Source organism: Apteryx rowi, unplaced genomic scaffold, assembly GCF_003343035.1.
Source record: "Apteryx rowi isolate R43461 unplaced genomic scaffold, aptRow1 scaffold_146, whole genome shotgun sequence".
Classification (NCBI taxonomy): Eukaryota; Metazoa; Chordata; class Aves; order Apterygiformes; family Apterygidae; genus Apteryx; species Apteryx rowi.
The window spans coordinates 332,009-347,099 of NW_020447708.1; the positions used below are offsets into that span (position 1 = coordinate 332,009).

At 40.4% G+C, this 15,091-nt stretch overlaps 2 protein-coding genes across 2 annotated transcripts in view; both read right to left on the minus strand.

Annotated features, from left to right (window-relative positions):
* LOC112962312 (suppressor of tumorigenicity 14 protein homolog) overlaps positions 1-989 on the minus strand; it is a 25,310-nt gene extending 24,321 nt beyond the window's left edge. Inside the window, exons 1-2 of the mRNA XM_026058352.1 lie at positions 909-989; positions 435-600 (exon numbers count right to left, since the gene is read on the minus strand). Coding sequence (XP_025914137.1) covers positions 435-600; positions 909-989 — 247 coding nt within the window. The remainder of the gene's footprint in view (positions 1-434; positions 601-908) is intronic.
* A 3,343-nt stretch (positions 990-4,332) lies between these two features.
* The window catches only part of TMPRSS7 (transmembrane serine protease 7), a 33,396-nt gene continuing 22,637 nt past the window's right edge, over positions 4,333-15,091 (minus strand). The window contains 8 exon segments of the mRNA XM_026058351.1: positions 4,333-4,565; positions 6,790-6,926; positions 8,898-9,166; positions 9,355-9,532; positions 11,056-11,172; positions 12,286-12,396; positions 13,030-13,137; positions 14,404-14,540. Of these exon segments, the coding sequence (XP_025914136.1) occupies positions 4,395-4,565; positions 6,790-6,926; positions 8,898-9,166; positions 9,355-9,532; positions 11,056-11,172; positions 12,286-12,396; positions 13,030-13,137; positions 14,404-14,540 (1,228 nt within the window). The 3' untranslated portion in view covers positions 4,333-4,394.

Sequence of the window (15,091 nt, forward strand, 5' to 3'; positions counted from 1 at the left end):
AGGTAGGATTTTAAAGACTATGAGTTGAGTTTTGGGAAGAAGCGCACAAAAGTTAGTTATCCATTCTGTTTTGAAAAAGTGAATAAGATAGACAGTTAATTGCTATAGATTCTTGAGAAAGAATTACGTTACTGTCTCAGTTGTTACTATCAAACCTTCATAGCATGACAATGACAGTTATAACAATAGTAGTATTCACAAGCAGAGACAAAAAAATTAGAGATAAAATACATATCTTCAATATTCTTGTGCAACTGTCAACTGCTAATTACTGTGCATTTTATTTGCCATAGCGAGGACATTAAGGAGAAAGGAAAGTGAGTAGTTTATATATCCATTATGTGCTTAACTGCTTAGTAGAGCTTACTGTACTAATCATTCACACAGCGCAAAATACCCATCCCACCCAGACCATGGTCGAGAGTAACACTTACCGAATGAATAGTGCAGGACCAGCACAATTACTGTAACTATTAAAGAAATAGGTAATACTCCTAGAAGCCACCTTTTCCAAAAACGGAACCTTGTCCATTTGAGGAAACAACACTTCTGACACACACCTTCTTGGTAAGGCTGGCAATAGTGAAGATGCGGACTTTCCTAAAAACAAGACATGGGAAGGCAACAATCAGTAAGACAACACAAGAAGGGGGATAGTATCATATTTCACTACATTTGACTTTATAACTTTTAAAGAGGGTTAAACTAAGATACATCTTCCATGTTACCAGCTATGTCGCAGGTGAAACCTACGCATTTCTGGGTCACTCATTTGTGATATACATTTTAAGTTATATAAGGAAAAAAAAATTGCTATCACTTCAGTTAGAAGCAATCTGCATATGAAGAAGTGGAGAGAGAGATCATTTACTGTGTTTCTGCCGTAAAGCTTAGCTGTCGTCTCTTACCTGCCCAGCCGCCTGCTCAGAGTGGTATGGAACGGGTATGCTGTACACAGAAACCTGCCTGGAGGGGAAAGCCCGTATCATGATGTCTTGACAAATGCCTTCTGACAAGGCTGATAACAAAACCCTAGATGAACCTCATTTCTCAAGCATAACCCAGAAGAGCATACCGTCCTCTCCCCACCCCAGGCTTCCCCCAGGCTTCTCTCATTTCACCGTTGCCACACTGCTTAAAGCAGGAGCCAGCCGAGCTGCAATCAAAGAAGGTGGGGAGGCAAAGTCACCATCACTGTAACTCTTTGTTTTCCTAACTGGCTAAATAGGATATGGATCCATAATTTAAAAACAGATCAGTTACCTCCTTCTCTCAGAAATGCAAGAGTAAGAGATATTTAGGCCACTTAGGCAAATGACATGCAAGCAAATTATAGATGAAAAGCCCCAGAGCAAGGTAAACAAGGAGACTTCTAAGGAAAACCCGAAGGAATCCACAGAAATATTTATAAGAAAGTAGAAACGCACAATTCCAAAGATTACTTGATTTTTCCAGCAGTAAATGTGGTGGCTGCAAGCTTGTATCACAAAACAAACAGAATAGCAAAGCAATTAATATTGATACTTCCTGTTTGAAGCTTAAAACAGTTTCAAGCCAGCAAGCCAACAACTTCAGGGAATTCTGCACGTTAAACAAGAAAATTAAGGGTGGGTGGGTGTGCATGCACATATATATGGGGCGGGGTGGGTAGGGGTGCATGCACATGTATACAAATATATATACACACCTACCTAAAACCAGAAAAACAAAAGAAACCAGAGAAACCTCAGCAGCAAAAAAAAGAGAAGGGAACAAACAACCCCCAAACCAAATGCAGATCACACGGACTACAAAGGGATTCATTGGAAGACAATCCTCCTGGCTCAGGAATGCAAGATGCAACTGCAGACAGACTGCTTTGTTCACGTCCTCCTCTTTTTTCAGCAGCCTTCCTCCGCTCCACACACAACGTGCTGATTGACTGGTACTTTTCCCCTTCCTCCAGGGAAAAGTAACTCTCAGAAAAGCCTAGAGTAAACAAAACTGCTTTGGCATCAGCTCTAACAGTTAAACTAGATTTTTTTTTAAACAGTATACATTCAGAGAGCCCAGTTCTGTAGCAGTTTAAAACATCTGTCAGAGGGTGGAGGCATCAGTTTCATGTGGGTGAGGACAAAATCATTGCAGCAGAACACGGCACCATACTTACTCAGTTTGTCAAGGTTGCCAGCAGATAAGGAATTCAAATTCTCGGGTGGACTAACTATGAATAATCTTGAATATAGGGAAATTAGGGCAGGAAATAAGAGAAAGACATACTCCAAACCATACTGTTAATTAAAATGGAAGTTAGAGAAGTAATAGGACTAATTCTTTATTCCATGCTTATCTGCAGAACTTTTGATCTCCAAAAATTAGGGCCCTACAAATTTGAGAGGATTAAGCTAAATTGCCGTGATTTATTGGAAAAATGTTAAGACTGAGATTTCTAATACAATAGTGCCACCAGAATCTCTCCCTTAAAGAATACTTCAAAGAATGCAGTCTTAAAAGAACAGACATTAATTTCAGCAAACCTAATATACACATCCATACATGTTCATCAAGAAATAAATCATATGTTGTCATAAAATAAGCTGTCTGCCAACTCACAGAAATAGATTTAAGAGAAGGATTTGTAGAAGGACATTAATTCTCATGCAATTACCATATGTTATAATGTCATTTAAATAAAAATACCCATCTTAAAAAGAAACTCAAATAAATCAATTTGTGATTGAAGTGGTAAGAGATACCTGCAAATGAATTTAATAATTATTCCACTGTACAAATTTTATTTACTGGAATGAACTTCAATCTTATACCTCCCCAGTCTAAAAGTTGCCTGTGGCTGTGGTTTAGAGAGTGTTATAGCTTTGCTTTTACAGGAGAGCCTTCGATTTCAAGATACGTATGAATGCCAAATTTAGCTGAAATCCTCCCCCCCCACTATAAAATTGATATATTGTATCTCCTTAGAAGCAACCCCCAACCCTTCCCTTCTCCTCTCTCCCAAACACCAGGTGAAAATAAGCAGGGGGGAAAAAAAGCATTCCCTTTAGGCAGTTATGTGAATGTATCATTTGCGACAGACACATTCACTAAACTTGTAGAAGTTAGCTTAGGCTTCATGAGATCTAATTATGTTCACCCCAGATCATGAAACGTACACATGGTGTTTCGACAAAAAAGTCATCATTAATCATCACGAGTTTAGAAACTTATCTTGTCCTGGAAAAACAAGCAAATGAACCCATAGTATAAATGAACATTCTGAAATCTAAAACTTAAGACCAATTTAGCTAGAACTGCTTGTGGTAGTAACTATCACTTTTCATATGTGCTGGCGAAAGAAGCCTTCAAGTGAACAACCTACAGGGGATGTAGTATAGACAAACTATTTAAAAGCAAGTTGATAAGCTATTCCTATAATCCTATGAGGTGCATTTCAGGCAACACCCACTCAGCTCCAGAATATTGGAGAGGGAAGGGAAGAGTGGAGAGGTTGTGTTTTTAGCTTCTATTTTTTCAGTCTCTTCAGGTCGTACTCCACTTCAGCTTGTACTCATTCGACAACATTTTATTCATTCTTCCTAAGGATGCCTACTGATGATTTTTTAGAAGCAAATTCAGAGAAAAAGCCAAGTGCTCCTCCCTCAACACTAAACAAGCTAACAATATTGTGGGAAAAGCTTTCCAGCTGCCTTGAAGTTGCTGACCTGCAGAAAAGAGGAACGTTATTTTTCTGCATCAGAAACATTTCTCTAGAAAGAAGCATCACAGCAGGGTGGTCCACAGTAACTTGTCAGTTCCTCAAGAGCCTGTTTAGCTCTTCAGCCTTCAGCTGAGAGTAGTGTCCGGAAAGGTCATTTTTCTTTCCTTTATCTTTCATTGCATTATTCTTCCCAGCTCTCTTCTACCCTTCCCTTCTCTATGTCAGCTGTTCTTGCTGGAGGAGGCAGAGGAAGTAGGCTTAGCAAGAGTGCTAACAGCTGAGTGTTGCCACTGTACTGTGCTACCACCACCTGGGAGGGAACATCTGAGCTAGTCAAGCACTGTCATTAGCTGGACAATTGTCTTTGGTTTCCTGAAAGATGATTGCAGATACACACTGTTGGTGCCTGGAAAAATGAACAAAAAGACAGTGCCAGATGTTCATTACTCCAGCTCTTGCTGTCTCCACAGATATCTGCACAGACAATCACAAGATCAAACTTTTTCTCTGATCCTTCTTTCTTCTAGGTTTGCAACAAAGGGTTACTTGTTGCTTCAGGACTGTGTACTCCAAAAAAATCATCGAACATTGTGTCAGCTGGGAGACACGCAAATAAATTCCACCAACAACAGTTTTATCAAACATGATTTTTAATGAAGATATCCAGGACATGTTTTACTTCAGCACAACAGTTTTCAAATTACAAGATTGAAGGCACATATTTGTGAATCCAAGGAGCAAAATTTGACACTCTTGTGTAGACACCAGGGAAATTTGGTCTTCCACATCCATAACCCCAGCTAACAATGCCAGTCAAAAACCATTTTCCATCACCATTGCTTTGACACGATAAGGGTCCACCAGAATCACCCTAAAAAGAATATATTGTATGTGTTTGAAATAAAGAACATTAAAACCTAGGCAAAATGTCTCCTGTAGAGTTTTGCCCCAATAATTCCAACAATGATTTTATTTTTCCATTCACATAGCTCAAACCATCAGACCTTAAATAGGATTTTTTTTTCCTTGAAGTAGGTGTGATTTCACAATTCTATCAAAGTCTTGTGGTTCACAGGAGAAAGGGCTAGCTGTCACTATTTAAAAGCATCAATAAAGATACTACTTTTCATGGGCTATATTTTAAATTCACAATGAAGTTCTCAGCCTCAAACTTACAGCTAAACCCCAAATCTACCACTTAATATGTGCATTCATTTAGAGACTGCAAACATACCTAAGGACCATGAAAAATTGTTTTTTAAAAAAAATTCAAATGTCAAAGGCAAAATACAGTAATAATCTTTAATATCCAATATAACTTCATTCAAAATAAAAATAATGGGAACAGATGAGTTCTGTCAAGTGAATTTTATTTTTTTCAGTTTAAAAAAAGAAAGTGCCCTATAGTAGCTACAAGATTACAACAAAGGTAACATTTAGGGGCACACAATCCCTTTGTAAGTAGGGCAGTCACAATGAAGTCTGTTACAGACTTCAAAATTCCATATAGCACAGAGCAATTCCAATGCTACAGGACAAAATAAACAGTATATTTCATTTCTAGAATATTCTGGTAGGAAAATATTGACAGAAGTCTAAGCAAAAGATATGCCACCATTTGGGGAAAAAATCTCTTGGACTGAGTTTAAACTTTCCTGTAAGACTGTTGTAGGCACACAAGTTCTCTGAACTAGACAGATGGTAGCAACTTGAACCTTATTAAAGAGTTAGAGGTAATAAAAGACTTCCAAGAGCAAAAGCTGAGTTGGTAAAATTTAAGTGTTTTGCAAAAGAGGTGCTTTCCTTTTATCCATATTTTCTGTAAGAACCAGTGAACTATTTTGCTTTAACATTATAGGATCATAGGAAGTTCAGGTTGGAATGACCTCTGAGGACGATATAGTAAAGCCATGAGCTCAAAGTAGGATTATCTTGAATTACCTCACAAAATTGTTAAAGATCAAACTCTTAGAAGATCATTTTTTAACCTTGAGAATTAAGACTTTGCATTTAGTCAAATTGTGATTTTTTTTTTTTTTTTTTTTAATCACTGGAACACAAGCAAAGGGGAACACCACCATTTTTCACAAAACAAATCACACGTTTTGGTTAGCTCTAACAACCACCAGATCCAGTCAGCCACCATTTGCTTTTACAAAAATGCAGCCAAAGGCCTGGAAATTATGCCTTTCCTTGGCTATATCTAGAGTGGCCAGACAGATAACTGCAAAAAAATTCTCCAGTTAGTGAAAATGATGCTTGATATCAATGGTTTTACTAACCTCTAAAAAGCAGCTCGTGTATTATACTCCCTTAGAAAACCCTCAGACATTCCTTCCTGTAAGAGCTATTGCTCTTATGGTGTAGGCTGAGAAACAAATATACAGGTGCTCGTGGTCACGTTGCTACTGTAGGATTACTACTCACATGTTAGGGAAAGACAGTACCAGTTTAGGACTTAGGCAATTTGAGTGATTGACCGTAGCTTCACATAAGTTTGGAGGCTAGAGAAGAAAGCTTGTGGTTTGTCTCACTTCTGTATAGACCAGTGCAAGCTAGAACATCTTTAAGACACTAGCTTTCCATCATGAAAATAGTTGTTTTACCCAGCAAAACAAATGAGAAGTAAATTCAGAACTTTTTTTTTTTTTTAAATCTGTCAGCATTGTCAGATCAGAAGTGCAGTAGGTTTGAAAATTTTGCGTAGCTGTCTGCATTTCATCAGTCAGCCCTGTAGTTTCAACTGTGGGAGGAGGGGTCCTAAAAAGAGAGTCACACTAGGTTCTCAGTTTCTTCAACTGTCAGACTCTCATGCCAAATATTGCCTCCCTTCAAGAATTCCCATGCTATTCGGACTTACAAATCAACTGGCTCTTGTGCTAAAACTGAAACTTAGTGATGCTATTCACGTACATAAAGGAGCAAATCTCCGAGAATACTTGGATGACAGACTGGCTGATAGAGAACTCTTTTACATAGCTGTTTTTCAGAACTGAAGTATAGGCACCACAAGATGCTTAGCACTCATTTCCTGCAACTTGTCATGCAACAATGAAAGACGAGAAACTCAACGTGAGCCATGTGGAGATACGTACTTTGCAGCCATCTCTTTTCCCAGACATTAGGCCTGCACAAAGCATCCTAGCTGTAATTATCCCATATGTGGAATGACATAATGTTTGGTCAATAATTTCTACCTCTGCTTTCTGAAGAATTGCTGAACCTTCATCATCTGAAAAACAAATTGAAAGAAAGATGACTCAGAGCTCAAGAGTTTATTTATCTATTGAAAGACAAAGCAAGTAGTCTTCAGAAAATACTCACACATACTTTTGAAGTTCAGGGTATTCCAGATCCAGAATGAAGAACTAACTGCAATAGCACAGTCTAAGGGAAAAGCACATCACACTGCCCAGTGCAGGGAGAACTTAGATTAAATAAGCATTTTCCTTCCTTTGCTCTTTCACCTTTGCCTGACACAGTGTATAAACCAAAGGTTGGTCCTACCTGCAATCAGAAAGCCTTTTCTAAGTATCAGGCATTTATGTAATGTGATCTTGGTTCTTTGGCCACAGCAAATACAACGGGATAAACATTAGGTTTGGCCAAAAATACCTTTCGCAGCTCCTTTTGTAAAAATATTGTATAATTTGATAATTTATTCTCTTTTTACTTTGAAAATAAAATGGGATTTTACAGAAGTATTAGGAGCATCATGGGACATCTTCGAAATTAGGACAGTGTCTTGGAAGGGGCTGGATCCAAAATTAAAACCTCATGTCCAGATTAAAGAATGAAAATTGCTCTCTTGACAGAATAAAACCTTTTCTCAAATTCCGCCCTCTGTGTTGAAAGGTTTTGTTAAAACAGATGTTTTCTGCACGTTTTCTGCAAAATGTGTATCTTTGGAAAAAAATAAACGAGTCTTTCCCCTCCTTTTGACAACAGCTCTAATAATATCACCAGGTCCTCTCAAAACAGGATATAGTGAAGCAAAACAACTTCATCAACATATTCAAATATGGCGTACCAGCTTAAATCATGACACTTTGTTTCAGGATTAGGTAAAGCTAGTAAGCATTAAAGTATACTTGAAATAAATTTAAAAGATTGATTTGAGAACTGAATTGTGTAAACTAATGAAGAAAAGGTTAAAAAAAACCCACCCTATTTAAGACATTGCATTTATGTTTCAAATCACATTTAAGATTTAAATTTCACTAATGACTAACTAATAGGCCAAGGGGACACATGGCACAGCATATTTTTACCCGGATCTTTTCCTAGTAGCATAGTTGTACTGAGTAACCATATATTCTCTCAGAGCTACGCGTTTTGCAAGGTGTTCATTCTGGCTGAGAGCATCAAGTCAAAATACCGGAGGCTAAATATTTACTGCTGCACGTCAGCACGCACTTACCCCTTCGGCTTTCCCTGAGTGCGGCACAGTGCCCAGCCCCCATGGTGCAGGCGGCCTTGCGATGGCAGGCCAGGTCGGGGCAGCCCTGAAGGTGGAAATAAGCCACTTTGACCAGGACCTGGGGTTTGGCATGGAGATGGCTACGCAGCCTTAAAGTGGGAAGGGCTTTAAGAAAGCACATAATTGGGGGCAGCTCAAGCGCTGTGCCTGCACCAGGAGAAAGGCGACTGTGGGTGAGGTGGCCGGAGGACCAGCAGCCATTACAGGGGCGGTGGCCATTTTGTCAAGCGGCACCCTGAGGCGGGGCAGCGCCTGGCAGCCAGGGGGAGCACTCCAGGCCCTTGGCCTGCAGCAGCTGAAGGCAGGAGTGGCAGGGCTTAACAGCCTCGTCCCCCTGCAGCAGGCAGGGAAGAGGCCATTTAGGGATGTTAACAGGCTGTCAATAGTTTTGAAAAAAAAAAAAAAAAAGAAAGAAAGAAAAAAGAAAAGAAAAGAAAAGAAAAAAGTGTTATTTCAGAATAAGCATAGCCCCTGCAAGTCTCAGCTACGAACACGAGCGTGCAGCACTTCCAGATCCACAGGACCCACGGCCGATTTTTGTGAGCCTATGAAGGTACCCGCATACAAGGACCTCCTTCCACAGGGCAGCAGTTTCAAAACATTAAAATTTCTGCACATCTGAGCCCTGCAACAAAAGCAGGTATCCCACACACCAACCTGCAGCTGCAGAGGCTGCTGTTCACCCGGGAGCTAAGTTAGCTTGAGCGAAGGTGTCGAACTCACCCGCTTCTTGCTTTTGGCCCCAACCCGTTATCCAGCACCTGTCACCGCTGCGGACCCTGTGAGAAAAGGGAGGCACGCAGACGGGCTGAATGACGTGGCTCATGGCGTCTGGCCAGGGCTTGCTTAGCTGCAGCAGCGCGATGTCGTAGTCGTAGTTCCAGCTGTTGTAGTACTCGTGGACGACGATCCGCCTCACCGCGGATACTAGCTTCGCGCGGCCTTGCGTTCGCATCCCCAAGTGAGCACGCCACGCTCGGGGGTCAGCCAGCCTAGCGGAAAGGAAAGACGAACACACCGTCTGCTCAAACCCTACGCCAGAACGACCCTCCTCCCCGGCAGTGAGGTGGGGGAAAGGGGAGGGCACAACCTGCCTCCACACAATTCAAGCTCCGGAAGCTAAAAGCTTTCCGGGACTTCAGCAATGTCTGGGATGACATTAGGAGGGAAAACGGCTTACTTGCTCCCTTGAAAGCAGTGAGCTGCAGACACAAGCCATTCTTTCGATATCACTGATGCCCCGCAATAAGCAGCTCCCGCAAAATGGAGGCTGACCTGCCAGGGCCATTCCCCTTCCTGAGCATCTCTACCGCCCACGATCCGAGAGGCGAGGTCACTGATCTTGCCACTGCCACAACCTGCAAGAGATATTTCAGGTTATCCCCAGCAATTTCCTTTAACTAGAGCACTTCCCACACAGGCATGAAAAAATCTTGCGCCTTAAAATTTTTTGAAGTCCATTTCCTTGTCCTGCTGTAAGCAGAAAACTGCTCTGTTTGGCTACTCTGTTCCTGGAGCAAGAGGCAACTCTAAACAAGGCACAGGCAGGGGAAATAAAAGTTTCTTTTCCAGTTCTGCCCCAAAAGTAGGCCCCTAGTTCTTTCTTGTGTCAGAAATGCCAGAGGATTTATTGATTTACTTGAACAAGCATCACAATGAATACGTAAAAAGAGACAGTCCCTCAACCTCTTTCTACTGCTCTCAACCCTGAATTGAAAGGAGCCATTCAGGAGGAAAGGGAGTTCAGTATCAACTGGACACTTATTTCTTGCCAAATCTGCAGGAACGGTATAAGAAAGGGGGTTATAGTAGCAGCCACTTACATGGAGGTTGGTCATTTATTACTTCAGAAACCAGGTGGTCCAGTCGTTAATTTTCATGGAAACAACTCAAAAGTCTGCAAATGTTGCATATTACTACTTCACAGTACCACAGTGAAGAAGTCATGTCTCAGCACAAAAAGCTGCACACAGTAATTTGAAGGTGAAGGGAGAAAGATCCCTCTGTAGGGCCTTATGCCCTTCCCTAGTGCCTAAATATGAAGCCATAGCTCAGGAGTTTTAATCCCATACTCCCAGACAGGTGTTAATGTTTCTGGGCACTTTCCAGCACCCACCACAGGGTCAAGAGCAGCATTCATGCTTCCAAACACAAGTAGGCATGTTTGTAGTCTTTTAAGATGCCTTACTGTACCCAAGGCAGGTGCTGGCAGATTTGAGATACAGGTGGGAGGCCTGACCTCAGAGGCAACTGGAGGTCAGATAAAATGTCCTAGGGCATTTAGTTTAAGCAAGTGAATCCTAACCCCATTTTTATTTCTACTGCAGTAACAATCACCTTTCACTTTATAGGAAAATAAACCAAAAAGCTTGTCTAAAGGCTACTTTAGTAAGATTCAAGATTAGAAACTAGTTTGATACTAGGAAAGATTTGGGGGGGGGGGGGAGCGAGTTGCCATCCAGAAGAGACAGAGAAGTGAAACCTTTCTGTTCTTTATCTCATTGCAGCTGGCTCACTCTGGCAGTCCAAATGCAGCTTGACTCCAACAGAAGTATTTGACTCTGTGGCACATAGTAAGAATGCTGTCTTATTTACTAGCCAGGTTCACTCTGCAATTACCTCTGCTTCCCTGCAATAAGAGTTACAGCTGACTAAGGCTCCCTTTAACAAAAAGCTCACCCTCCCACAAGCACTTAAGAAATCCTGCAACCAGACCTGATGTAAATGGATACCTGAAACAGTATCCCATGATAACTGAGTTAATTAAAAAACCTCAATACCTGCCGCATGAGTTGCACAAACTCCAAAACAGGGAGAAATAGTGGGCTTTAAGTGTAAAAAAGCCAAAGTTCAAAAAGCTGAATATTTGAGAGAGACTTACTGCAGCTGCTTTCATCACTTCCATCAGTACAGTCCACAGTCCCATCGCACTTTGCATTTTGTTTCCTAAGGCAAATGTTATTCCTGCACTTAAATGTGTGATTGGTGCAAGGAATGCCTGAAATTGTAGTGGAAAAAAAATTCTCTTGAAGCAGCTTTGCATAAAGACACATCTGCACAGATAAGATTTGTACATGTATCAAGAGACAGGAGGAAACACAGCTAAAGAGCACTTTGACTGGGATCATTTAAATCATTCTCCCTAAGTAGAGTAGAACAGTATAATAGAATAAGCTATTCAAGTAGAACTGCATCTACACTACTGCTTCTATCAACCTGGCTGTGTATGAGCATAATTTCCTCCCATGCCTTCCCACAGCACTAATGAACATTGCTATACTAGCAAAAATGTAGCTGTAGAGCAAGTGTTATGCTAGAGGGAAAAACATCCAATACTTTGGAAAGAAGTCCTCCTTTATATCTCAACATTATATATGAAATAAAAGAAGGCAGTGAAAGCTGCCTTACTAACCGAATCCAGTTAAATTGCATTCCCAACTTTGCTGTTTTCCTGTTTCTCCATGGCTCACACTAAGTAAAGCCACTTAAAAACAATCTATTTTTCATGTCAATACACAAAAGTACCCTGTGATCATTTACAGTAACTGTCAAGCAGGTCAAAACCATTACTTCTCTGTAAAAATGTTACTTTCAGCATTTCCCACTTGTGCTCCCTTTAACATGCCATGGTTTTCCTTTACTGTAAGTAGTGAAAGAAATGGCTGACTCAAAACTTCAATGGGCCTAATACCAAAGTTACTACTTCCACACAATTTTAAATGCATTAACCTTATAACCCTGAAAGCTGCCCCAGAGAAACAATTATTGTTTTAGTCATTTTACAGATAGTAAAACAGATCCAGGAAATAATTTGCACAAGGTCATGTTTTATGGAGATAAAATCTGGGATTCAAACTTTAAATCCCCAGATCCCCATCCTGGACCTACACTACTTGTTTTTTTCTGCCAGTATTTTGCTGAAACAGATGTTCCTGAGCTCACTAAACAGAAACCATTTAAATCAATAACTGCTTGTTTACAATCATTTCACAAAACTGCACAAAATTTTATAGCCTAGTGCTTCTTAACTCCTTAAATACTGAATCCAGTATTCAAATCAGGGTTGGATAGATGATAGAAGAGGGAAGAAGTTAACCAAGAGTAGGCTTACTGTTGGTGCAGTTCTGCTCATCTTTTCCATTCTCACAATCACTTACTCCATTGCAGGCAAGAAAGTTATCCTGTACAGCGAAGCTGGAGTTACAGCTCCAGTCAGGGATAACTATAAAAACATAAAACAAATCAGCTACAGAAGCGTGCTTGTAATGCTAACACTGCCCATCTGACTACCTCTGGGTAAACTTTCAGTGCTCCACGACACTTTACAAGGATGAGCATGAGTGCTATTTTATGCGTGCAGAAAATAAAGCACAAGAGACTTCAGTAACTCACCTCCAGTCAACACTGTCCCAAGAAGAGTGCTCCAAGCTCTGCCCCCCTTTCATCATGCACCTTCATGATCATTCCCATATACTCTATCCACCACAGTCTGTCTTTCCCACATAAAGTAAAATAACTCATCTCAATATAGAACAGAACACGTCATATCTATCAGCATTATTCTCAAGAGGAAAAACAAAAAAAATAGCCAGTTTGGGCAGGTTTTCAACATCTAAACTCCCTTCCTCTTGTTTTCAGTTTCATACCTTTTTCATTCTAAGTTTTGTCTTTGCTTAGTTAACTAGGAATTAAGCACCCAAGAGACTGACTGACAGTCTGAACATGAAGACATAAAGGAAGCTGTAAACAAGTTTTTCCCCCCAAAAAAATTTCACCTTGTTTCAGCTGCCTCTTAAGACTAGAGAATACATTTATTGGGTTTTCCAGTCCAGATGTCAAATAAGTGAATACCAACCACAAAAGAGTTCATCACTTTCATCAAAACAGTTGTTTATCCCATCACAGCGCTGCACCTGCTGGATGCATAAGCCAGTAGAGCACTTGAAATACCCAGGTGGACATGCTGGAGGTAAAACAACAATGAAAAACAACTTAAATTTTCCTTTTCCTGAATATTTCCAGCCCACTTCAATTTGCAGTCACTAAACAGTTGCAAGGAATGACAAAGTGGATCAAGTAGATCAGTATGGGTTAACTTAAATTGGGTTTGGGGGTGAAAACTGAGATAAAAAAAAAAAAGCGCCTAAAACTTCAAATTTTCCTGTTACTGCAATGTATTGCAGGCTCTGCACTACAACTGGACCAGACCCATCAATTTTTTGTGGAGAAACACAGTTTAGAGTATCACCTCCTCCTAAAGGATACTCTCCCTTTCAGTAGTCAAAACAGTGGGAAGTTTGCAACAGGACTCAAGCCTTACTGACTTCTGTTAGTAACCTACATTGAGGTGACTTATGAATTGCAGAAACATTTGTCTTAAAGTCGTGAAGTTGCCATCTTTTTACATACCCCACATACATGCAATGCATAAAGTGTTCAAATGTAATAAATAGCAATAAAGCATTACTTCTCTACTATTTTACCAGCATGAGTATGCAAAATTAACATGGGGGGGGGACAAAAACCAAAAAACAGTACTTAGTTGTTCACTTCAGAATTTGAAAAAAAACCTTGTAGTTTGTAGATGGTTTTGACAACCTTTTGTGATGTTTTTCAGCTCTGATTTCTAATTGCATGCAAAGTAGTCAAACCCATGGAAACACTGGAATAAGCAGTTGCTTATTCTGTACTCTGTTCATTACCTGGAGCTCTTTATAAGAACAGATGTATCACAAAAAAAGCCTTGGGGATGAAAACAAGGAATGGCAGATTTAACTGACTAAAACCACACCAGTTGAGAGATTTGAGTGTGTGCCATTGCATTATTCCAGGTTTAATTAGATAGGGAACAAATAACTAGCAGAGCTAGTGGTGCAGATAGAAGCAAATCTGGGACTTCAGGAGTGCACCAGGCTTACTGTATATGCCCACTTTGGCTGCAGGCAGCCTTCAGGACAGTGCAGAAGAGACGAGACTGCGCATGCACAGGAAACCAGAACACACTACAGCTGCCTGCAAGCCTTAGCTGCTTAGCCATGAAGATCTAGAAAAGGCTCTTATTTTGCCAATCACCTGGATTAGTAAGATTAGGAATGAAAACAAGCAAACAAACAAAAAAAACAACACAGCATTTTCTTCATAAAACATTTAAGTCCTACTGAACCTGAGATATACCACTTCACAGGTCTGACATGCAAAGATGGGTTGAAAAAGACAAAATCCCTCTTACGCTGGCTGATGTTATAGCTGCCATATTCTACCAGAAGTGGCTTCTCTGAGAGTTTGGAACTGCACTGAAGCTCAATGTTAGCAACAGAGCTTGCAATATGGAAGACTGTTTGATGATCAACATAGTAACCACAGTACCTAAAAGGGAGAGATAAAGTTTTAGAGCAGTCTTCACACCAAAATTGCCTTATATACAATTTAAATAACAGCACTACTGAAATTCAGCAATGCAGTCAGTTGGCATACTTTAAGAACCAAAATCTGAAACAGTACCCAAATTCCAGAAAATTTTAGCCATGATCCCCCATTCCTCAGTACAATACCCCCCCACACATGCAAGCAGAATGTTTCACCAGAAAGGCTAGCAGATTTGAGATACAATGAAGAAATTAATTAAGACAAACATGGGCACTTTTGTCACCACTTTTGATATCTGGTTTCAAAAGACTTGATTTTTTGCTAATAGTAAGGGAATCACACAGATGGATAAAGGTACAAGGAAGTTTAGTGGGAGGACTTCTTCAAGTGGTCTGCACTGACTGGGAAATGTCACCACGGTGGAGAGGAAATCTAGCTGCTCTGACTTCCTAGGTTGCCCCTAAAGGAGAGGGCACAGGACAGTGGGATAAAATTGGTTTGACTCATTCAGGCTAGGGGGGGAAATATATTTAGGGAAACTGAAAATACTT